Here is a 23674-nt window from a genome sequence, read left to right as displayed (position 1 = left end):
GTCAGAGAGATAGCTCAAAGGACAGAGTGCATGCTTTGCATGAAGCCCAGATTCTGTCCCTAGTACCACATAGTCCCCTGAGTACCTCGGGGAGTGACCCCTGAGCACTGAGCCGTGAGTAGCACCACCAGGTGTGGACCCCTGCCCTGAACTCTCTCTCTCATGGCCTAGAGAGAGTTTTGTTTGAGGAGATTATAAAATCCCTCCATGGGACTGTCTCCATTCCTAACACCTCCTTGGGGGTCTCTATGGCACTCATGATAAAAGAACCCTCCTTGTGGCCAGAGAGAAGAAACAGCAAGAGGGCACTAGCCTTACATGCAGCAGGCCCAGATTCAATCCTCAGCACCCCGTTAAGCCCTGAGTGCAGAGCGAGGAGTGAACCCTAAGCAAGGCCGGGTAGAAAAGCAAAGCACTCCTTGGTGGCTCTGAAGACAACGTGAGGGCTGCAGGGCCAGGAATGGCGATTCTTTCCAGACTTGGCTTCAAGCCCTCTTGAGCTGCGTGCTGCAGGACACCAGTCCCTGACTACAGGGGGGACCCTACGAAGAACATGCCTTTGTGTTGGAATAAGTGTGGGAACAGCTGAGTCAGCTTCTACAGGACTGCTCTGGCTCTGAAGCATGCTGAGCACGAAAGTAGCACTTGAATATGTTATCAAATGGGACCGGAGAGACAGCACAGGGGCCAAGGTGAATGCCTGACAGGCAGTGGGCCCCCAGTCAGGCCCTTGGCACTGTATGATCTCCCAAGCAACTCCTGGAACTATGTCGCCCTACTGCCAGCATAACCAATGTGGCCCCCCAAAAATAAAAAAAAGTGTTATCGAGTGTTTTCCTCACAACATCCTTGCTACGTTTTCTCTCCCCCATCTGCCAGATGGGAGCATTGAGGAAAGATTCTCCAGAGGTGGAGAACAGCACTGGGGAGCAGCACGGAGGGTCTATTCTGCCTCCCTCCTCACTGCAGAACCTTAGGGCAAAGGGAACTGTCAGAGAGGGACACCCCACACCCACCGAGCTTCATGGCCAGAGAGAGGTGGGGGATCATGGAGAGGGGACAGAACACAGGAAGGGGGGGGAGGTGGAAGGCAGGAAGGAAGAAATGTAATGAAGAAGAAAGGAGAGAGAAAAGTCAAAGCATAAACAGAGGCTTGAGGAGCAGAGAAACAGTTCAAGCGGGAACACAGGGACAGGAAGAGAACAAAGGGTCAGAAAGAGAGACAAGTAAATAGAGAACAAGGCAAGATGGAGAGAAACAGGAGAGCAGGAGAGAGAGAAATAGGGCACCCCACCACAGCCAGAAAAGGGGACAAGGCAAGAATGGTGCACAGCCCAGTCAACAGGGCATTCTCTCACACAGTTAAACATACGTCCACCAGATGACCCACAGTTCTCTCAGGGTATTTGCTCTGGAGCAACAAAAACACGTATTCACACATCCACCTCGAGGTGCTTGACTGTGTTGACTTTATGTATAATCACTGAGACTGGCAACAGCCCCAAACAGAGCAAGATGGATGAGCGAGAGGCCACGGAACATTCCTCAGTGGGAAGAGGGGATACTCGGAGGCAGCTGTGGGCATCCCAAGAGCAGTGCGCACAGGGCAGAAATGAGACCCCCACAGACTTCGCCCGGAGGATCCCCTTCCTGCAATGTTCTGGGAAGGGCAGGGGCAGAAAACTGAGTGGTGGCTAGCTGGCTCTGAGGTCAGCTATCAACAGACAACAAGGATTTGGGGCGAGGGTGTGTGTGAAAATGTCCTGTAGCCTGACTCGCACTCTGAGATTCATCTCGAAAACACTGAAAGGGAAAGATTTTACCACGCGTCAAAGCGAGACCCTCCATAATCTCGACGAGAAATAGAAAGACATGAGGACAGAGGGAGAGAGAACGGAGGGGAAAGGGAGTCCCAGGGGAGTGGACCTTCAACGTGGGCAAGGCCCACCTCAGCCTTTAGTCACAGACTCTATCAGCTCATGGGGGGCTCTTGGGTTTTAAGATTTTCAGCCTGGGAGCTCTCTCCCCTGGGGGGCCACAACAACAGGGTCCCTGGACATCCCTGACGCTGAGGCGTGGCCGGGCTTCAGGGAAAGCGCATGGCCCCCTCCCGGCCTGTTACCCGGAGACTGGGAAAGGCATTTCCTGCCTAGCCCTCTGGGCAGCTCCCACTGCCATGGAGACCAGCTCTAAAGCTGGGAGGGCCTCTGACCCGGGCAGCCGGAGCCAGAGAAGGCTGAGGGTACCTGGTGAGCAGGAGGGACCCCGCTAGGCTGAGAAGACCCTTCGTCACCACCCTGTCCCTCACACACACACATCTCCCAGCCTGGCCCCACCCCGGAAGGTATCTCCGCTCCAGGTGCCTCTTCAGCAGGGAAGTGAAGTGGGACACCAACTCCCCCCACATCTGTTGCCTCGCCTGCACCATGTTTGTCACAGTGATGTTTGGAGGTAAGTGAGGGGCTCCGTCCCAGCAGATCGAGGTGGAGGAGAGGCTTGTCCCCCTCTGTCCGGGTAGGTGGCGGAGAAGTCAAGGAGGGAGGTAGTGCAGGGGGGAAGCAGGGTGGGTCCCGGGAAGTTCATCAGACTGAGGTTTTGTTGGTGGGGGTTGTTTTGTTGATTTAGGGGGAGGGATTGGTTTGGAGACCATACCTAGTACCTAGTCCCGCTCAGGAGCAAGTTTAGGCTCCATACTAGGAAGCTTCTGCTGGAAATGCTTGGGGGCGGCATGGTTCCCAGCAAAGGAGCCCAGCCCTCCTGCATCCAGAGCGTGTGCTCCAGCCCTTTGAACTGTCTGTGTCCCCAGGGGCGGTGCAGGACAGGAGCTACACGCAGTCAGAGATCCTCAAGCTTCACGCGCATTTAGGCATCTGAAGCTTGAGCCACGGTTGCCGGTTCCTGACCTTTTAGAGAGAAGCGGGGGCTGCAGAGGGGCCCCGGAAAGGCAGGGCTGGAGCTGAAGGTGAGAGGCATGTGCAGTCGAAAGTGGTCACTCTCCTCTCTGCAGACCAGGGATGGGGTGCCAGTCCAATCCCTTAGCCCCAGTCCCTGCTTTCGTGAGGGACAAGATGGAAGGGACAGAAGCTTTGGGATTGAAAACAGTGACTTACCACTGCCCCACCCCCACCCCACAGCTGGCTGCAGGGAGCTGGTGAACCCTTGGTGCAACCTGGTGACCCTCAAAACCCACCTGAAGCAGAGGGGGCAGGTGCCCCCGGATGGTGAGGTGGCAGGGTGGAGGGCATGAGAGGAGGGGACAAGAGCCACTGGGCAGAGGTGCCAACCATGTCCCGCCTCTCTCCCTGCCTCTGCGCCCAGCGACCATCGCCCTCCTGGCTGAGGATGGGCACCTGGTGAGCCTGAGCGCAGAGGAGGGTGCGTCCGAGGCCCCCACCATGGGCAGCTCCCTGCTGCAGGAACGGGGGACTTATATCCTTGTGCAGGTCATCAGTAAGTGGGGCCCACGCATCTCTGCTGGGGGGTGAATAGCCAGGGTCACCCAAGGCCCTGGCAGCCTCCGCTTGGGCCAAGAACTAGCACTCTTGCTTCCAGCCCAATGTGCCAACCTGACCCCCGCTGGGCTGTCCCACAAGTCTGGGGTGAGCGGTCAGGGTGGGGGAACCCCCAGTGAGTCCGACTGGATCTTCTCCCTCCACAGTGGGGGAGGGAGGGGCACCCACCCGCTACGAGTCCCTGCTGGAGAACCTGGAGGACAGCCACCCAGAGCTGGCAGGTGAGGGACCCGCAGAGCCCCGTGGCAGGGAGGGCAGCGTCAACCCCCCCCCTCACGGGCAGGTCTTCCTGCACCACTCAGAGGAGCTGCGCTGGCTGTCGGGGCTGCCCTCCCTGGGGGAGGCACGGAGGAGGCGTGCTGGAGCTCGGCGGGCCACGAGGAGCAAGGTTCCCCTCATAGTCCCGAAGGATGGGCTCCCTGCCGTCCGAGGCCCGGTAGCTGCCGCCAGAGGCCAGGTATGTTTTGTTGATTTGTTTGCGGTGCCAGGGACAGAACTCAGTCCCGAGCCTCCTCTAGGCAAGTGCTTTCCTGCCAAGCTAGGAGCCATATAGTTGGGGTCACACTCACACCAAGAAGTGGTGCCCATCCCCCGGGGACAAACACGTGTGCAGAGAGATGCCCAATCCCTCCCAGCATGCATGAGCACCGAAAGGATGAACCAGTGAACGTGGACCTTCCCTACCAACCCCCAGAACAGTGGGACTACTCAAGGCCTCCGATTGTCCTTAGTGTCCAGGAGGTGACAGGGGCCTGGCACACAGGAGGAGCTTGATGCAGAGCTATGGAAGGAACTCAGGAAAGGCCTAGCCCAGTCAGCGATGGCCTGGTCTACACTGGACCGATAGGGCTTGTTTTTCTGTCCCAGCAGGCCTCGTGACCTGACACCCTGTGCCAAGTGGCAGAGTTGGATCCACATCCGCAGGGGCTGACCGTGAACTCTGCCTCCAATCCGGCCCATGCCAACTCTGTACCAGCAGGGCTCCTCTTGCAGAATCTGGACTTACGAAGAAGTTACATCAGCAGGACAGACAAGGTCACAGCCAGGACCTCAGACAAGCCTTGCAGTGGGGAGGGCACCAGGGGACTTCCCCCAGAGGAAGGAAAGTAGAGGCAGAGAGCAGAGGGGGAGACAAGGGGGCCTGGGACTCCAGCCCCCAGTCCCATGACCTTGGGGATCAATCACAGCGGAGGTTCCCCCTCGCTACCCAGAGCACCAGCTTCAGGGGGACTCCCACCCTGTTGGGCACCAGCCAACCCAGTACACCCACCTTGTCGTCCAGGGTGCGTGACAGACCATACAGAGTCCACACAGCAGGTTCCAGTCTAAAATAAACTCTTTTAATTGCACATTTGTGTCTCGGGTCATCTATAGGACAAGGAACTCACTCCCAATCCCAGTGCCTTGGGTACAATCTGCTATCAGCATCCTGCTGCCGGTGAGGGGGTACAGAGGGGTACAGGACTGGCCCACGGGTGGGCACAAGGCTGCTGCAGCCTCTTCAGGGCAGGGAGCTGAGACCTGCAGAAGGAGGGAGGGCACAGGCACGTGGTCAGTCCCAGCAGGGGCAGGAAAATGGATGCCCCTCCCCCCCGCCTCACCCCGACCCATCTTGGGAGGGTCAGGGGCCGCTGACTCACCGTGGTTGTACTTGCACTGCTTCAGAGCCTCGCTGAAGCCCTCACACAGGGACAGGTCCCCCTGCGTGGTGGAGCAGTCCAGGAACTGCCTGATCTCATAGGCGCAGGGCCCCAGCTGCAGGGGCTGAGGGCCAGCACGGGCAGGGGCCTGGGACACAGCGCAGGACAACCGCAATGTCAGTTGGCAGTTGCCACCCAGAGGTGGACTCCAGAGCCCAGACTGCCTGCCCCCTCCCCACCTCCCCCCAGCAAACTCAGCTGCTTCACCCTGAGACAAGGCAAGCCCACGCTCTGCTAAAGCTGGCTCTGGCAGATTCCCTGACGCCTCCAACTGGGGGGTGGGTGGGGGGGGGAGAAGGCACGAGAAAAACCCAGCGCTCTGCATGTGCTTTTGGAGTCTAGCCCCCCTCCCACAAGTTCCAGCACTTTCTGGGCTCGGCCACATTGATCCTCATGACCCCACCACCAAGTCCACAGTTGGTTCAGGGCTAGGGAGGAGGTCGCCAGGCATCCAGCAGGGGAGAGGGCAACAGGGAGCACCTCTGACCCTTGGGTCCTGGGGTGGGGGGGGACGACGACGGTGAGCGGGAGGCAGGAACTTGAAAACCCCTCCTCCGTGCCCGGATTCCATGACCTTGAGCAAGGCTCTGAGCCCCAGTTTCCCCATGCGCAGCTGGCACCTGTCCCGGGAAGTCTAGGAACCTTGGCCTCGTGAAGGGAAGGTGAACCCGCTGGTGAGGAAGCCGAGGCAGGGAAGGACAGGACGGCCCTGGGGCAAAGCCTTGGGCCCATGGCACGCACCCCTGCACGCACGCACACACGCACACACGCACACCCGCCCACCCCGACCCCCCAGTCGCTCACCTGCTGAACCGCGGGCTGGGCGGGCTCCGAGCTGCCCCCGCTGAAGGCTCCGGTCAGCGCATTGCCCACGACGTGTCCCACCGCGGAGCCCACGGCCACCCCCGCGGCCGTGGATGCCATCTGCGCCATGAGGCCCGGCTGGCCCGACGGGGCGGGGGCCGGAGCGGCGGCCGAGGGCGGGGGGCGCGCGGGCAGGTGCGCGGAGGTCGCGGCGGCGGGGCGGCTGCGGGGCAGGGCGGGGGCAGGGGGCAGCCGGGTCAGCCGGGCGCGGGGCCGCGGGGTGCGGGGCGCCACCCCCCAGCCAAGATGGCAGCCTCCAAGGTCAAGCCCGGGCCCGCGTCCCCGGAGTGTGGCCGCGCGCCCCGCGCTCCCCGCGCCCAGCCCGCGGGGCCCGGGCCACTCACCTGGCCGGCCGGGCGGCGGCGCTGCGGCTCCCACGGGGCATGGTCACGGCGCTGCGGACGGGCGGACGGGCGGTCAGGCCGAGCTCTGTCCACCGAGGCGGCGGCGCGAATGCCCGGGTCGCGCCGCGCGGCGCTTGTCAAGGCGCGGGCCGGGGGCGGGGCCTCGGGCACGGCCCCCGGGGCGGGGCTCGGGCTGGGCGGCTCGGGCCGCCGCTGGGTCCCGCAGAACCCCGGTTGTCGTCCCTTCCAGCGTCGTCACCCCGCTCGCCGTTCTGGCCTGGGCTGCAAATCTTAACCCCTTGCCCTTGGCAAGCGCCTGGCCCGAACACCGTGCGCCCGGGGAACACAGGCCACGGCCCGCAGCGTGCCCAGAAACTTAACGCACAGGCAACGGCTGGACGCTTACAAAGTCGCGGCCGCGGGTGGCGGGGAAGGAATGGGAGCTGGGTGCTCTCCGAGCTCCCGGGAGAAGGCACTGGGGGCTCTGGGAGGCCGTCGAGGGGTGGGCCCCAGGCAGCCGGCCCCGCTCCGCTCCTCCCCGCTCCGATCTTAGCTGCCAGGGTTGACTACCCTGCGGCGTCCTGCCAAGCTCGGGTGTGAGTGGGGAACTAGGGCTAAGAAGTGTCCCAGGGAAAACCCTCATGGCCAGTCTTCAAGGCGCCCGCCAGGGGGCACCCCGAACCCCGCCTCCGCTCGGCGCTGTCCAAAACGTGCTGGAGTCAAGCGCAGGCACACCGGGGAGGGCCTATCACTCACCCCGGGACCCCAGGGTACGGTGCTTGTACGAAGTACTGATTCTGCCCCAACCGCCAGGTCCTGGGTGTCTAGAGGCGGCTGTGCCACTCGGATCAAACTGAGCACTGGTTTGAATCTGGGGGGGAGGGGTTCCAGTTGTTCTTGTGGTTCAGGAACACGTGGCACCGGTTATGTTATTGCCCTCACTGCTTCTTGTTAGTGTCATTAGTTAGGACTGCAGTGCTTGGGGGCCATGCGGTGTTGTGGAGGAAGCTCTAGGTCTGGCAGTAGCTATACATATGCCCAACCACACAAATCCCACCTGACCCCCAGCCCTCCCCTGATTTTTCTTTTCTCCTCCTCCTCCTCCTCCTCTTCCTCCTCCTCCTTCTTCCTTCTTTTCTCCTCCTCCTCTTCCTCCTTCTTCTTCTTCCTTCTTTTCTCCTCCTCCTCCCCCTCCTCCTCCTCCTCCTCCTCCTCTTCCTCCTCCTCCTTCTTCCTTCTTTTCTCCTCCTCCTCCTCTTCCTCCTTCTTCTTCTTCCTTCTTTTCTCCTCCTCCTCCTCCTCCTCCTCCTCCTTCTTCTTCTTCTTCTTCTTCTTCTTTTCTTCCCCTTCTCCTCCTACTCCTCCTCCTTCTTCTTCCTTCTTTTCTCCTCTTCCTCCTCTTCTTCCTCCTCCTCCTCCTCCTTCTTCTTCTTCTCCTTCTCCTCTTTCTCCTCCTCTTCCTCCTCCTCCTTCTTCCTCTTCCTTCTTTTCTCCTTTTCCTCCTCCTTCTCCTCCTCCTCCTTTTCCTCCTCCTCCTTCTTCCTCTTCCTTCTTTTCTCCTTTTCCTCCTCCTTCTCCTCCTCCTCCTTTTCCTCCTCCTTCCCCTCCTCCTCTCCCTCCTCCTCTTCCCCCTCCTTCTCGTTCCTTCTTCTCCTCCTCCTCCTTCTTCTTTTAAATTTTTGGGCCATAACCTGGCAATTCTCAGGGATTACTCCTGACCCTGCACTCAGGGAATTACTCCTGACAAGGCTCAGGTGGCCATATGTGGGTCTGGAATCAAAACGCGGTGGGCTGTATGCAAGGCAAGTGTTCTATTGCTTCAGCCTCTGCCCTGATTTCTCTCCCTTCCCATCCCCTGTGCTGTCTGGCATCAGGAACGGTGTGGTGTGACATCACCTCAAAACGAAAGCCCTGGAGAATGAGACAGGATTTGATATCAAGTGGGGAGGAGGCCACCAGCTGGGTTGGGTCTGGCCTTGGGCCTGGCACTCTGCTGTGTGTGTGCCTGAGGAGCTCACCCGGGACGTGAATATGTACTGCTGAGTTCTTACTACAAAGGGTTTCAGCCTGCCTGGGAGGCAGGGCCCTCCTTTGACCTCAGCCTGAGCTGGCCGCAGGTTTCTTCTCTGTGAAGTGGGAAGCCAGCACGTGTGAACAATCAGCCTCTCCTCCCAGATTTGACAAGTTTATACCAGCCCCTGGGCCTGTGCAGTCCCTTTCTCCCCAGTGCCCGTGTGTCACACAGACCCATCCTTCTCCGTTGATCCAGATGGCTCGCCGGCAGAAAAGTCAGCTGTGAGAAGCCCACTTCTCTGGGTGCACTGCTGACTGGTAATCCAGGCCCTCCACCACTGCGCTCACTGTGAGTGGTAGTTAATTCAGCTTCCATGAGGGTTGGGCTGCAGATTCCTCCAGGCGAGGCTGTGTGACTGCCAGAGGTGCTTAAAGCTGAAATGCAACAAGCAAAAATGTTTTTACTTAAACAGTTATTATCCAGGGGCTGAAGCAATAGTACAGATGGTAGGGGGGTTGCCTTGAATGTGGCTGACCCGGGTTTAATCCTAGTATCCCATATAGTCTCCCGAGCACCAGGAGTAATTTCTGAATCCAGAGCCAGGAATAACACCTCAGCATCACTGGGTGTGCCCCCTCCAAAACAAACAAACAAACAAACAAACAAAAGAATTATTCTCTGGGGCTGGATTGATAGCACAGTGGATAGGGCATTTGCCTTGCACGCAGCCGACCCAGGTTCAATTCCCAGCATCCCATATGGTCCCCTGAGCACTGCCAGGAGTAACTCCTGAATGCAGAGCCAGGACTAACCCCTGTGCATCGCTGGGTGTGACCCAAAAAGCAAAAAATGAAAAATAAAAAAAGAATTATTCTCTGGTCAGAGAGTTAGTACAACTGAAAGAGAGAGATAATATAGGGGTTAAGGCACTTAGGTAAGATGAAAGATAGCATAGTGGTTAAGACACTTGCCTTGCATGCAGCTGACCTGGGTTTGATCTCTAGCATTGCAAATGATCGCTGTAGCACTATCAGGAGTTATCCCTGAACACAGAGCCAGGAGTAAAACCCCAAAACCTCATGTGCATAAAGGCTCATATCCAGCCCATCATATCTGTGCTTTCTTCTCTGCCTCCCTTATTGTTGTAATAACCGGAGGCCACACACTATAGATGTGTTCACACATACCTGACTTTGTGCTGGACATCACACATTTTTGTGTAGTGCCAACCGTCCAGAGCAGTGCCAGAGGCTCCAGGACCACTTGGTGAATGTGGTTGGCACTGAGCATCAACTCATGACCTTGTCTTGCAAAGCCACTTGAACAACTGAGCCATCCTTCCTGAGCCTCATGATTTCTTGACCAAATTATTAAAAAACAGGATGAAGCAGGCATTTCATTGAAAAATTATTTTTAAGATTCTTTTTGTTAGTTTTTTTTGGGGGGGCTTTGTTGATTTGTTTTTGTTTGGGAGCTACACCTTGCAATGCTCAGGGGCTACCCCAAGCTCTGTGTTCAGGGATTTCTCCCAGATGGTGTTTGGGGTTGCCATGTGGTGCCACAGTGCCAGGAGTGGAAGTCAGGCTTCCCACCTCTAAGGCACACGCTTAGATGATTGAGCCATCTCTCTGGAACTTTTATTCTTTTTTATTTTTTGGCTTTTTGGGTCATACCTGGCGATGCACAGGGGTTACTCCTGGCTCTGCACTCAGGAATTACCCCTGGCAGTGCTCAGGGGACCATATGGGATGCTGGGAATCGAACCTGGGTTGGACGCGTGCAGGGCAAACGCCCTACCCGCTGTGCTATTGCTCCAGCCCCATTTTATTTTATTCTTACAGGACATTCACAAGTCTGTGTGACACCTTGCACATGATAATCTCTGTCATTCCAGTTTTACTGTAGGTGCTGCTTTGGTGAGCATTAAGCCTTTCAACTTGAAAAGAGAGTCACTTGAAAGAAGAGGATGGCTAACAGTCCAAACTGTAGAAGTACTGCTGTCTTCCCTCTCCTGGCCTCCAGGAGTCTCTGCGGAGCTTTCCCAGGGATGGGACTCCCAGAAAACTTCGTGAAGTCAGCCTGCTGGCTGGCTCCTGCCTCCTGGCCTCCTTCCTTCTCAGTCGCCCGGAGCCTTGTAATGCAGTAGCTCAGGACACTGCCGCCAGGACAGGAGCCACTGCTTGCATTGGCCTCTGTGGGGCGGCCTGTGGTAGAGCAGTTTCTTGAGGGAGGTGGAGGGCAGGCTGCTGGTATTCACAGAGTGGTCAGTGAGATAGGGTGACCCCTGCTAGCATCATCTCCCTGGGTCTCAGGAGGTCTGCCCAGGGACCCATAGAAGCATGTTGTCTCCTGTCCAAAGGTGAGCCTGAGCCCCAGTGCCCCCAACCAGCTGTGGCCACCCCCTCTCCCCCACCAATCTTCTGAGCATCCTCCTTCCAGTGGATTCGCTGCAGGGCCTCCTGGGTAGGGACAGTCCCTCCAGGATGGGAAAGCCAAACTGGGTTCCTTGGCTGACTTGCCAGGGGCCCATTCAGAAGCTGGTTCTGTTACAAGTTGGGGAGCTGGAGAGCCACCTCCATTTGTGTCAGTTTCCCCTGGGACAGAATTTACACTCTCTTTTCTCAAGGGACCGGCTCCCAGATGCATTCCCCCCAGGCTCTGTGGTGTGGGGAGACTGTGCGGCGGGGGTGCACGCGCCAGTCGGAGATTGGCAGATCAGCATTCGGGCCACGGCGGGGAGAGACCAGTCCTGGACGTGCCTGCCAGAGAGGTTAAGTAAGGGATAGGGACGGGACGCGTGAAACCCCACTCGGCGCCCTCTCCCCACCGCCCCGAGGGAAACTGAGGCGCACGGCAGCAGTAAATGGACAAGGCGACTCAGTCCACAGGTGTGAGGCCGCAAGCTCAGCCCGGACCCCCGGCAGGAGCGGGTCCCCGGGCCCCCGGCCGCGCCAGGCCCGCCCCTCCCGGCCACCTCCCCCACGCTGGCCGCCGCCGGGCCGGCGGGCAGAATTTAGAACAAAAGGCGCTGGGGGCGGGGCGGGGGCGGGGCGGGGCGGGGCGGAGGCTATAAGGGGCGGTGGCCGCGCGGCCCAGCAGGCCCAGCAGCCCCCGGGCGGATGGCTCGGGCTGCCCCGCTCCGCGGCGCGGCCCCGCGCCCCGTCCTGCTCGCGCTGCTGCTGCTGCTGCTCCCGCCACCGCCGCTGCTGGCCCGCGCCCCGAGGCCGCCGGTGAGTGCCCGCCGGCCGGCCGCTCCTCGCTGAGGGGGCGCCGGGCACTCGGGCTGGGCCCACTGGACCGAACTGGACCCCGGGGGCGCCCGGGGGAACCTGCAACGACCCCATCACCCGAAGCGCTTTCTGGGTTTCCTGGGGGCGTGAGAGTGAGCTTCCCGGCCCCGGAGGTGTGCAAGCAGGGCCGGCGCCGGGACGGCTCAGAGTGCTGGATGGAGCGCCCGGGGTTAGATGCGCGCCCGCTCCCAGCTGCGGACCTCCTGCTCCGGTGTTCCAGCCGCCGTTACTAGGGCGTGTGCTGAAAGAGGCAGCCGAGGGAGTGGCTAGGGGCCCCCTATTCATCGCATGGACAAAGCCCAGCAGGTCTCTGCCTGGTGTCAGCCTCCAGGTGTGTGGCCAACCCAGCACACCTCCAGGTGTGCAGTGGGTTGGAGGATTAAGGAAGAGCTGGGGAGGGCAGCAGCTGCCCTGGGGGGACCGGGGTCTGGAGGAGGGGCGCCCCACCGGGGCACCTGCCACCTGGCACTTTGGGACCCTTGCAGGCAGGGTGCAGCGTGAGTGTGGGAGGGTGGGGTGAGGAAGAAGGGGAACAGCTTCCAAGGGGGGGAGGGGTCTGGGGAGAAAGGAAAGGGGGAGGAAAGTTATGAACCCGAGAGTGGAGAAGGCAGATACGGCAGTCCAGTCCGTGGAGCCCAGGGCAGTCTCCGTGCCGGGAGAGCTGCTTTAACCTCTGAGCTGGGCTTCCAGGGTCCCGTGACTGGGGTGGCCCAGCTGGGGTCACAGCCTGGCAACCACAGGCCCAGCGGGAGTGGGGTTGAGGCACCCAGCCAGCTTGGAAGGGAGGGGAGCCCCGAGGGAGGGCCAGCAACGTCTCTGCTCCCTCCCCCGGGAAGGGCGATCTGGACAGGACTGACCCAGGATAGGATGGGATGGGGTGGGGTGGGGGGAGCCCCACAGACCGGACCTTCCATCCCATGTCCTCCTGGGCTCCTTCGCCTTGGGTCTGCGCCAGGAATGTCTTGGGCAACAGCTGAATCTCCAGGTCTAGGAATTGGAGGGATCTGTGTTTGAACCTTGGGTCCCTAGGGGGGCCCTCCTGGGCCTCAACACTGCCCCCTGGTTTCGTCAGGACTGGGGAAACAGTTGAGTGCCCTGCTGGGCACTGAGGCTCACCGGAGAGGGCTTCTCCAGGCACCGGGGACTCTCTCCCTCGCCACTTCTGCCACTGGGACTTGCGTGCAGGGACAGCCACGCCGGGCTGAGCCAGCCACTCTGCAGATATGCAGGGAGCATTTGGGGTCACCTCCGACGTGTTTATCCCCAGGCTGCCGTCCGGCAGGGCCAGGAAGGCTCTGTAAATATTTATCCATCTCATCCCAGTTTGCAGCTTTCGGGGCTGATGAAAGCCTCGCAGCCCCGTGGGATGGGTGGTGGGGATTCATCAGCAGGGGACAGTTGGGGGGGGGGCTGATGAGCCCACCTTTTGGGGGAGAAGATGGACGTGACTGCCAACTGGCTGTGTGATGTGGCCGGGGTGCTTGAACTCTCTGAGCCTCAGAAGATCATAAATACTGCCGAGACTGGTGAGCTGCAGCTTCCCTGGCCCCCGCAAATGCCCGCAGCTCAGCTCACCTCCTGCTGCACACAGAAGGCTCGGTGGGGATGAATTAGTCCCCCAGAGCAAACGGAACCCCCAAAGATGGATGCTGCCAGCAACAGTGTCTGAGCCTGGGCTCCTCCCTCCCTCGGAACCCCCTCCACTGCATGCCTCTAATTTTCTAAAAGGGAAGTTGACCCAGGGGCTAACCCCAGGAGATGGAGAAATTCCTCGATGATGTCTGAGGTTGTGGTTTGGTGCCCTCCAGGGAAGGCGGGGCAGGAGGGTGCCGAGAAGGAGCTTGGCACCCATCACAGGGCGGGCCATGGGAGGCTGCTGCCTGAGGAGGAGGGGGGCATGCACGGGGAGGAGTCGTGCCTCTTGGAATGTGGGTTGGGACCTGGGCCAAGCCCCAGCGCTGGCTGGGAAGGTCTGAGCCTCAGGGCTGCACCCAGACTCGCCAAATGATGCTGGGTGAAGTCCTTGATCTCTCTGGACTCTGTTCCTTCCTCTGGAAGATGGGGTGACGCCTGCTCCCTGAACTCCCCTCCCCCTACTTCCTGCAATGCTGTGGGTGAGGCCAGGTGTGTTCTGTTCCTGCTCTGCCTTGCACTAGAGCCCTGGGAGGAATAGACCACAGCGTAGGTACCCACAGGCTGCCCCAGCCTTGCGGCCAAGGCATCTGGGTCTCAGGGAGAAAAGACTGGGAGAGGTGAGATAGGGGACCACTCCTGGCCGGGTGCATGTCATTGCAAAAACAGGGAAACGGAGGCCAGGGGCTCCCCCCAAGAGACCCCACTGGCTGGAGCCTCGGTTCTACTTCCTCCTGCTCAGAACAAGACGTGGCCAGGGGAGCCAGAATTCTGTAGCCTACAGAATCCTCCCTCCTTCATCTCTGGGCTGGCAAGCTCCCTCCCGGTGGTGACCAGCTCTTGTTTACCATGTTAAGTCTGTGGATTTGAGGAAAGCTGGAAGCCAGGTGGGCAGGGGCAGGAGCTAGAAAGGGTTGGTGAGAACAGAGACCCAGTTTGGGAAGGGGAGGGTTTCTGGGGGCACAGACTGTGGTTGGAGAAGAGGGACTGCCAGTTGCTGCAGGGGGGCACTTCAGAAGGAGCTTGTGGGGCTCTTTGCATGGGCCCAGCCACATTTGGCAGATGCGGAAGTTGAGGATAAGAAAGAGCAGGGATGGAACCAGGGCAATAGTACAGTGGGTAGAGCATTTTTCTTGGATACGGCCAACGCAGGTTAGATCACCAGCACCACATATAGTAACCCCAGCCCACTGGGAGTGATTCCTTAGTGCAGAGCCAAGAGGAAGCCCTGAGTACAGCCAAGTGTGACCCAAAAACAGAGAGAGAGAAAGAGACGGAGAGAGAGAGAGAGAGAGAGAGAAGAGAAGAGAAGAGAAGAGAAGAGAAGAGAGAAAGAGTGGGAGAGACGGAGAGATCAGTGACTTAAACAGGGTCCTTTAGCCGGCTCTCTGTGGCCCAGAACTGGGTCTTCTGGATCACAGGCTATGGCTCTTTTTGCTGCTCTGAGAGAACCAGGGTGCAGAAGCTTGGGTGTAAACTTGAAACTTGGAGTCTTGGCGGGAAGAAGAGGAACAATGGGGGCTGGGGGGGAGGGGAGGTATCCATTCCCCTCCTTCCTCTGGAGCTGGCTGCTGGAGGGCACTGGAGAGGAGAGAGGCTTTTCAGGCACCAGCAGAACAAGCAGGCTGGGCTTGGGCCATCTGGGCTTCGCAGGGTCTCTGCAAACTACCCTGCCCAGGGAGGGCCCGTGGGCAGACAGAAGGAATCTCCCACTGCGGCCCAATGGGGCAGTGTGGGGTGGGGAGGGCCCAGCCCATGTGCCTCAATGTGAGACCTTGCCCGTGTGGCACCACACCTTGGGGGAGGGGAACCTGTGCAGTGTCTGGGAAGCAGCAGATGCGGGTTAATTTCCTGTTCCTTCCTCTTGATCATCCAGGTGAGGCCAGCCTCCTCCCTCCGCCAGCGGAAGGGAGCTCCTGCCTGAAATGCACAGTAGAGGTCCCAGGAGGGGTGGGCCGGGAGCACAGGCAACATCCCCACCTCCCTGCTGCTACTTTTGCAAGTGGAGGAACGTCTGGGCGCCCGATTTCCTCTCCCAGACTGGGGTGCTGCAGTGGGAGAGGCCCCACTGGGGTTCAGAGCCTGTCTGGGAGGCAGGGTCACTGCCCAGACATGGTTGCAGGGCCACTAACAGGATGTAGTAACTGGTGAATTGGGAAGCCACCGGCCCGCGTGGTGAGGCTCCCATGGGTCAGCTGCCAGTTCCATACCTGAGCTCTGGAACGGGGGAGATCTGACCTAGGGCCTTGGGACTGCCACAAGCTCCACAGTCTCCCAGGGACCCAGAAGTTCCAGGTATGCAGAAAACCTCCTTCATGGCTGGGATTGAAGCTGAGAGTTTGGGGGAGACGAGTTCTCCAGTGGCCCTGGAGTTGGCAGCCAGTAGGGAGGGCCGGGAGGCCTGCCAGAGGCTGAGGCCGAGGGTAGGGCCTGTGTGGCCGGCTCCTGCCCCAAATATGGCTGTGGGGAGGCTGCAGCTGCCCCCTGCCCCTCAAGACTGCCCGGTGCTGGGTCCCAGCAGGCCCCATGCCCTGTGCCGCTCCAGCTTTGCACAGCCTGGGTCTTCTGTGTGCCTGGGACGTGGGTACTCCCACAGTTCCCCTTGCTGCGGAAATGGGTTTCCGATGACTTGGAGCATCTGCTTTTCTGATTCAAGGACCGTGACCTTTGGCCTCAGGCCTTGCAGAAGGGGGGATGGCTGAATCACCTCTGAGAGTTGTGGGGCTTCAGCAGAGGAGGGCCAGTGGTTCTTTTCTGTCTGTGCCATGCCCGCCGCCCCCCCGCCTACACTCTCTCTCTCTCTCTCTCTCTCTCTCTCTTTCTCTCTCTCTCACACACACACACACACACACACACACACACACACACACACAGAGGAGATAGGCAAACCGCATCTAGTCCCACCCTGGGCTTCACTCTGCTAGGGATGAGAACAACTGCTCCCAGGAATTAGACTTCCGTGTTAGAGTGTTAGACTGCGGTGACCTCAGCCACCTCGTATTCCGTATTCCGTGCTTTTCACACCCGCCTGGGCTCATGCCCAGACTCACAGGTGTCAGGGAGCAAACCGAGGCTGGGCTGCAGGGCTGCAACATGCCCTGGCCGGGCGGGTGTCCTCTGAAGAAACAGAGATCAGGAGGCCTATGATGGGTGACAAGAAAGCAGAAGCGGCTGCAGGTGTGGGCGCACAGACAGACCTGCGCCCACCCCAGACCTCAGCGTCCTGAATGGCCTGAGCAGGAGACAGGCGCGGAGCAGCTGGACACCTCATTACCGGGCATCCTGAGACCGGGGCCCCTGCTTGTGAGGGCCAGCACCCTCTTTCCTCACCTTCGCGCTGCCCTCATGGTTGGGATTGAGGAGCTCAGACCTGACCAGGCTCTGTCTTGCCTCCCGCCTAGGATGCCCGTCGCCGCCATGCAGTCAGGAGGGGGCCTCAGCTCTGGCATGAAGCTTGGTCCAGCAGCCTGGTACCAGCCCCCCGTGCCGTGGATGCTCCCCAGCCTGCCCGCGGCCTCAGACCTCCTCGCTGCGGGGTGCCTGACCCACCCGAAGGATTGAGTGCCCGGAATCGACAGAAACGTTTTGTGCTGTCCGGGGGACGCTGGGAGAAGACAGATCTCACCTACAGGTAGGGACCAGGCTGGGCGAAGAGTGGAGGGTTGCTCTCTAGACCTCTGCCTGGGGGTGCAGAAGGATCTGCCTGGAGAAACACACAGTGGGGGAAGGTCTCTGGGATGACTGACTCCACACTGATCTCCCTGAACCCCCATTTAGACACACAGATCACAGCCCCCACACTGAGGCCCTCCCTTCCAAGGGACAGTGCCTCTGTCTGCACTTGGAGCGTCTTGGCACAAACGCCGGCTCTCCATCTTTAGGTCCCCCACAGGGACCTACCAGGGCCAGCACCCCAAGGGCCAGACCTACCAAGGGCCAGCACCCCAGCCCCTATGCTAGTGAATGAGCCCACGGCCCATCTTGGCGAGCTCAGCATTAGCCACACCTGGAATCTTCTGTCCCACCCTGGATACAGGGAGAGAGCAGACAGGTAAGAATAGCTCAGGCGATCTGAGGTTCCTGGAGGTGAGGTGGACGTTGAGAGGGCCACACCGAGGGGCACAGGGGCATTCAGAGATGTCCCTGCCAATGGGGGGTCAAGTGAGGCATCAAGGTCACCCCCAGAGAGCATTCCAGTCAAGGCTAGAAAGTGGGTGAAGAGCTTCTTCTGTTGTCTTGCACAGAATGCAGATTTCTTTTCTTTTTTTTTTGGGTCACACCCAGCGTTGCACAGGAGTTACTCCTGGCTCATGCACTCAGGAATTACTCCTGGTGTTGCTTGGGGGACCATATGGGATGCTGGGAATTGAACCCAAGTCGGCCGGGTGCAAGGCAAACGTTCTACCTGCTGTGCTATCACTCCAGCTCCCAGAATGCAGATTTCTTTGTGGCCTGAAGACCACCCCCCCAAAAAAGATAGACATCTGCAGGTGGTAAGGGGCTGGGGTGCTGAATCTGAGGCCGAGAGCAGCCTTGGCCTATGCCCCATGCACATACACCTGCACTGAGCACCCAGCACCAATTCCTGGTCCCGTAGCCATCAGGGACTGAGTCTGCCTTGAGCCAGGCCCAGGCCCCCTCCTCCTCTGCTTCTCGCCTTCACAGGATCCTCCGGTTCCCATGGCAACTGGTGCGGGAGCAGGTGCGGCAGACTGTAGCCGAGGCCCTGAAGGTGTGGAGTGACGTGACACCGCTCACCTTCACAGAGGTGCAGGAGGGCCATGCTGACATCATGATCGACTTCACCAGGTGACCCGATGGCCTGGGACACCCCACGCCCCTGGCCCCCTGAACAAGCCCAGGTGTCAGCCACTGCTGACTCTGCCCTCCCCTACCTGCAGGTACTCGCACGGGGACAACCTGCCATTTGATGGGCCCGGGGGGGTCCTGGCCCACGCCTTCTTTCCCAAGACGCACCGTCAGGGGGATGTTCACTTCGACTATGATGAGACCTGGACTGTTGGCGACAACCAGGGTACGGGCTGGGGACCCATTTCTAGAAGGGGCAAAGAAAGAGGATGGGGGACTTGCCAAGCGTGGTGCCTGAGCCGCCATCAGGAGCTTGGGGTCTTGTAGCAGGAGGGTCAGGAATGGCTCAGTGTCTCCCTCTTGCAGGCACAGACCTCCTGCAGGTGGCAGCCCACGAGTTTGGGCACATGCTGGGGCTGCAGCACACGACGGCAGCTAAGGCCCTCATGTCCCCTTTTTATACCTTCCGCTACCCGCTGAGCCTCAGCCCAGATGATCGCAGGGGCATCCAGCACTTGTATGGCCGGCGCATGCCAGACCCCACCTCCAGACCCCCAACCCAGGCCCCCCAGGCTGGAGAGGACACCAACGAGATTGCACCTCTAGAGGTGAGACACTGGAGGCATGTCCCAGCCCCAGCTCCCTCCATCCTGCCTCCTGGGTGGCTCCTGTGTGACCTCTTCCCTCTCACCCCAGCCGGAGGTCCTGCCGGACGCCTGTGAGGTCTCATTTGATGCAGTCTCCACCATCCGTGGCGAGCTCTTCTTCTTCAAGGCAGGTTTCGTGTGGCGGCTGCGCAGGGGCCAACTGCAGCCTGGCTACCCTGCGCTGGCCTCTCGCCATTGGCAGGGACTGCCCAGCCCTGTGGATGCCGCCTTCGAGGATGCCCAGGGCCACATCTGGTTCTTCCAAGGTGAATGGGGGGGGGGCGGGGCTATTGGAAGACCCACTTGGGAGACCCCCTCACCAGGAGCCAGGAGAAGGGTAGGGACAGACAGATGGACATGATCTTACCCTAGTGAGTAGAGGGCAGGCACAGTTCACTCCTCAGACTTCTGGAGGAGGGGACTCAGGAGGAGAGTGTAAGAGAAAGGGGATGGAGAAATAGTACAGTGGGGAGCATGCTTGTATTGTACCCAGACAACTTGGGTTTGGTCCCTGGCATCCCATATGGTCCCCCAAGCACTGCCAGGAGTCACTCCTGAGGGCAGAGTCAGGAGTAATTCCTAAGCATAGCTGTTTGTGGTCCAAAAACTAAAAATGAAAGAAGATCGCATGTAGGCACCCTCAGCCCTCAAAGCCACCCCTCGGGACCGCTGTGATTTTATTCCCAGTTGAGAGAGGAGACCACTAGGACTCAGAGACATAAAGGCACCTTCCTGTAGCAGAGACCAAAGCCTGGAATATTCTAGATGGCAGGAAGTTCATAAATGCCTTGCCTGGGTTTGCTGCAGTTGGAGCAGTGCCCAGGGTGGTCAGCAGGCACTTGCCATTGGCAACCCAAGACTGAGGTAAGGAACAGGAGCTCAGGTGGCCTCTCTGCTTGGAATAACCCTCCCCACTGTCTCCCTCTCAAAGCCTGCACCCCTGGGGATAGAGGTGCCCAACTGGCATAATTGCCCTGTCCTTTTTTATTTTTATTAAAAGACAATGCACCTGTAGTGGTGTGTGTGTGTGTGTGTGTGTGTGTGTGTTGTGTGTGTGTGGGTGTATGTGTTGCTGAGGATCAAACACAGGACCTTATATATGTGAGGTATTCGTAACAACATGAGCTATATCCCCTGTCCTGACTTTTGTTTTGTAGTCATACCCTGACGCGCTCAGGGACTGCTTCTGGCTTGATGCTTGGAAAAAGGGGGCGTGGGGATCTCATTCCTGACTTGGTGCTCTGGGGACTGTAGCACCAGGGATCAATCCTAGGGCTCCTGCAATCAAAGTATGTGCTCCAGAACCTTATCTCTTGGCCTTGCCACGTGTCTTTTATAGAAGAGTAAACAGAGGCTGGGAAGAGGTGGGAGCAGGGTGGAGCACAGGGGTGTGTCTGGCGGGCTGCTCCATGCCCGCTTTCCTCTCCGCAGGTGCCCAGTACTGGGTGTACGATGGTGAGAAGCCGGTCCTGGGCCCCGCCCCGCTTTCTGATCTGGGCCTGCCGGGGTCCCCAGTCCATGCCGCCTTGGTCTGGGGCCCTGAGAAGAACAAGATCTACTTCTTCCGGGGCCGGGATTACTGGCGCTTCCACCCCAACACCCGACGTGTGGATAGCCCCGTGCCGCGCCGGGCCACTGACTGGCGAGGGGTGCCCTCAGAGATAGACGCCGCCTTCCAGGATGCCGACGGTATGTGGGGTCCCATGGCTGAGGGCCAGTGAGGCCTTTGGTCGATGGTGGTAAAATTACCACAGCCTGCTGAGGGCTGACAGCACCTCAGCACCAGGCCGTGCACTCCTTTGCATCTAACCCAGTACCAAGGACACCACATGCTGTAAACTGGGTTCCCTGAGGAGCAAAATGAGGGTCAGGTGATGAGATCCCTAACTGGGGCTGCCCAGGTGAACTGCGGGGAACCAAGACTCCTGCCCAGGTGGTGTCCCACAAACTGGAGGGCTTGGAGGAGGGAGCGGCACCCCTGGGTACTCTCCTAGGGCCCCCTGCCTCCTTTGCTCTTGTGCTGACCCACTTCAGGGCCCACTTGGGGTGTAGTCCTGTGGTGATCTGCTCTAGGACAGATCATCAGTCCCTGGAGTTGCCACCTTTCCCCAGGCTGTCTGCAGGACTGCAGGGCCTGAGAAGTCCCCAGAAGGAAGTGATGGGAGTGGCGATGCTTTCTGTGGGCAGTGAGTGGGTCTCAGGGTAGGTGACCCACCTACAAGGGGGTGGGGCCCAGACCGGCCCTTGGGCCAGTAGAAAGCTCTCCCCAAGGAAACGGAGGTTCTGAAGGGCTGACCTGGAACCTCCAGGTCCCAAGCTTTTCAGCAAGCCAAGGCTGGTCCCTGGGCAGAGCCCAATAGGCGCAGGATCCAGTGTCCACTTGCTCACCTGACCCTTCTCTCTGCACAGGCTATGCCTATTTCCTGCGTGGCCGCCTCTACTGGAAGTTCGACCCTGTGAAGGTGAAGGCCCTGGAGGGCTTCCCCCGGCTCGTGGGTCCTGATTTCTTCGACTGTACTGAACCTGCCAACACTTTCCGCTAAGCACAGCTTGGCTGCCCTTGGGGCCCCTGGCCTGACAGTGCCTTATCACAGATGTCAGCTGGCCGCTTGTGGCCATCTCTGTGGCTGTGGGCCCTAGGCAGGACTGGGGGCCGTGTTTCCTCAGGGGCGGTGGGGTGAGGGTCCTGCCCCCGTGACAACTGCAGGGAGTACCACGCCGGTCGTGGTCACCTGCCAGCAACTGCCTCACATTGGCAAGGAGGCTTTGTCTTGAATCACGGGTAAGGGTGATTCTGGGTGGGCTCTGCCCACCTGTGTAGGTCACAATCAGAACCTCAGTCTCCATCCCTGTATCTCAGGATAGGACCTTGGCGGGGCAGGGCAGGGCGGGGCGGGGAGCTGGCGCCCTCGCTCATTCCCTCTGCCAGGTGACGCAGGGGCCGGTGCAGGGGACCTGGGATCTCTAGGACATCTGTCCTTTCCCAAGTCAGCTCTGGGTAGGCATTGGGACTGGCTATTTTCCAGCTGGTGATCCTGGAGAAATCCGGTCCCCGGGATCTAGACCAGAATTTAGAGTCAGTTGCTTTCTCCCCGCCCTTCCCTGGAGGCCCCAACATACCTCAGTCCTATCGTGGGTCAACTCCTCACACTCAGCCCAGCACTGGGACCCTCCAAAGCCATGTAAATGTGTGTACTGTACAGCATGTACAAAGCCTTTTTTTTTTTTTTACTGAGAATTGTCATTAAACACTATCGGTTTTTTACTTGTCTGCCTTGGTTCTCTGTGGTTGCAAGCTTTGGAGTGGGAAAGCCAGGCCAGGGAGGTAGAAAGGCTAACTTGGGGCTGCCCTGTCCTGTAGTATGGAAGGGAGCCTTCACCCCACCGTGGCCTCTGCTCCTTGGGGTTGGGTTCAATGCCTAGGACTCTTCTTGTTCTCCATCTAACTGGATGCCTTTACGAATTTGTCATTCATTCTCAGCCTCCCGATATGCCCCAGACCATCCTCTACCAAGTGTTGTCACTTGGCCTGTTCTTGCTCTGTCCTGTAAGTCCTAAAAAGTGGAAGTCTCTAAACGGCTCTTTCCCACTTGATGACCATGGCACAGCCTGCCTATCTGGACCATAGGAAGCAGGCCACAGTGGGCGTCTTCTGACCCACTGTACAGTTCCACCACATGCATGGAATACTTGGCTGCTTTCCTTACAGTTAGTTCTCAGGACTGTAAGTCCCTCAGGGCAGGGTTGGCTAGCTGTGCTCACCATCCCTTGATGGTTGGGAGGCCAGAGCAAGAGTTAAGGAAGGATCAGAGAAGGCTCCTCCCTGCAACTCTCAACTGATGCACAAGACAAGCCAAGTAGTACCTGGGCGATGGAATTCTGCCAGCCCCACCCAGTGTTGTCATGCTCAGGGTGCCTGGAGCAAGAATATGTTTCCCTAGAATTCCTAGATTCTTTCTACTCTTGCAATTTTTTCCATCCCTTCTTTCCTTCCTTGCTCAGAGATCTAGAATTTCTTCCTTCCTTCTTTCCTTCCTGTTGTACTCTCTGGCTTCCTTCCTTCCCTTTTTCTTTCTCTTTTTCCGTCCTTTCCTTCCCATTGTACTCTCTAGCATCTTTCCTTTCTTTTTTTCGCTTTTTGGGTCACACCTGGCAATACACAGGGGTTACTTCTGGCTCATGCGCTCAGGAATTACTTCTGGCGGTGCTCAGGGGACCATATGGGATGCTGGGAATCGACCCTGGGTCAGCCGCGTGCAAGGCAAACGCCCTACCGCTGTGCTATCGCTCCAGACTCTCCCTCCCTCCCTTCCTTCCTTCCTTCCTTCCTTCCTTCCTTCCTTCCTTTCCCTTCCTTCTTTCCTTCCTTCCTTTTGGGCAAAACCTAGTGGTGTCTTAGGAATATAGTTCAGGAGCCGCTTCCAGCAGTAATCAAGAGAAGGGGGATAACGTGGTGCCAGGGGTGGAACCCCAGCACCTACACGCAAAGCATACACTCCAACTAGTGCGCGCGCCCCACTCAGGACTCTCTTATTTACTCAGTTGAGTTGCATTTTCCGCGTGGGTAAACTGAGGCACGGGTCGCTCCGGCCTCTTCCTGTCCTTCAGCCCTCCTTACTTCGTTCCTCTTCCACTGGGCTGAGTTCCTAGCCTTGGCTGTGGGACTGGGGCAAGCCAGCGGCTGGATCAGGCCTTCGGTTGCTATTTCTGTCCCTGGGAAGTTTTCCTGGCTCCGCTCGCGAGGCGTCCGGCAAGAGCCCTGTGGTCGTGGCTCCTTTAAGGGGCTCGCGGCGGCGCGCTCAGTTCTTTGTTTAGGCGGCGGCGGCGGCGCGCGCGTTAGCGTCAACGCCCGCGCATGCGCA

General features: G+C 59.0%; 3 protein-coding genes across 3 annotated transcripts; 2 read left to right on the top strand and 1 right to left on the bottom strand.

Moving 5' to 3' along the window:
- The first annotated feature begins 2426 nt into the window (after positions 1-2426).
- On the top strand, positions 2427-4803 carry CUNH22orf15 (chromosome unknown C22orf15 homolog). Its single transcript, XM_056120803.1, has 7 exons — positions 2427-2451; positions 3135-3221; positions 3319-3450; positions 3659-3733; positions 3815-3881; positions 4492-4547; positions 4700-4803. The coding sequence occupies exons 1-7, from the start codon at positions 2427-2429 to the stop codon at positions 4801-4803; spliced, it is 546 nt and encodes a 181-aa protein (XP_055976778.1).
- Positions 4804-4830: 27 nt separating this feature from the next.
- CHCHD10 (coiled-coil-helix-coiled-coil-helix domain containing 10) lies at positions 4831-6540 on the bottom strand. Its single transcript, XM_056120739.1, has 4 exons — positions 6421-6540; positions 6017-6239; positions 5153-5300; positions 4831-5033 (listed from the first exon to the last, which is right to left on the bottom strand). Exons 1-4 carry the CDS (start codon positions 6459-6461, stop codon positions 5014-5016), a joined length of 432 nt encoding a protein of 143 aa, XP_055976714.1. The 5' UTR covers positions 6462-6540; the 3' UTR covers positions 4831-5013.
- Positions 6541-11550: 5010 nt separating this feature from the next.
- MMP11 (matrix metallopeptidase 11) lies at positions 11551-22077 on the top strand. Its single transcript, XM_056120804.1, has 8 exons — positions 11551-11664; positions 16758-16987; positions 18022-18165; positions 18258-18391; positions 18532-18773; positions 18862-19078; positions 20244-20501; positions 21222-22077. The coding sequence occupies exons 1-8, from the start codon at positions 11554-11556 to the stop codon at positions 21353-21355; spliced, it is 1470 nt and encodes a 489-aa protein (XP_055976779.1). The 5' UTR covers positions 11551-11553; the 3' UTR covers positions 21356-22077.
- The last annotated feature ends 1597 nt before the right edge of the window (positions 22078-23674 follow it).

Source organism: Sorex fumeus, unplaced genomic scaffold (genome assembly GCF_029834395.1).
Source record: "Sorex fumeus unplaced genomic scaffold, SorFum_2.1 ptg000043l, whole genome shotgun sequence".
Classification (NCBI taxonomy): domain Eukaryota; kingdom Metazoa; phylum Chordata; class Mammalia; order Eulipotyphla; family Soricidae; genus Sorex; species Sorex fumeus.
The sequence above is the reverse complement of the archived record's forward strand: the minus strand, read 5'-3'. Positions and strand labels throughout refer to the sequence as shown.

Coding starts and splice junctions, on each gene's coding strand:
- CUNH22orf15 (XM_056120803.1), top strand. CDS start 2,427: ATGTTTGTCACAGTGATGTTTGGAG. Junction 3,734..3,814: donor CAGCCACCCAGAGCTGGCAG/GTGAGGGACCCG, acceptor TGCACCACTCAG/AGGAGCTGCGCTGGCTGTCG. Junction 4,548..4,699: donor ACATCAGCAGGACAGACAAG/GTCACAGCCAGG, acceptor GATCAATCACAG/CGGAGGTTCCCCCTCGCTAC.
- CHCHD10 (XM_056120739.1), bottom strand. CDS start 6,461: ATGCCCCGTGGGAGCCGCAGCGCCGCCGCCCGGCCGGCCAG. Junction 6,240..6,420: donor GCCGCCGCCCGGCCGGCCAG/GTGAGTGGCCCG, acceptor CCTGCCCCGCAG/CCGCCCCGCCGCCGCGACCT. Junction 5,034..5,152: donor GCAGTGCAAGTACAACCACG/GTGAGTCAGCGG, acceptor CTCCTTCTGCAG/GTCTCAGCTCCCTGCCCTGA.
- MMP11 (XM_056120804.1), top strand. CDS start 11,554: ATGGCTCGGGCTGCCCCGCTCCGCGGCGCGGCCCCGCGCCCCGTCCTG. Junction 11,665..16,757: donor CCCGCGCCCCGAGGCCGCCG/GTGAGTGCCCGC, acceptor CCTCCCGCCTAG/GATGCCCGTCGCCGCCATGC. Junction 18,392..18,531: donor GACTGTTGGCGACAACCAGG/GTACGGGCTGGG, acceptor TCCCTCTTGCAG/GCACAGACCTCCTGCAGGTG.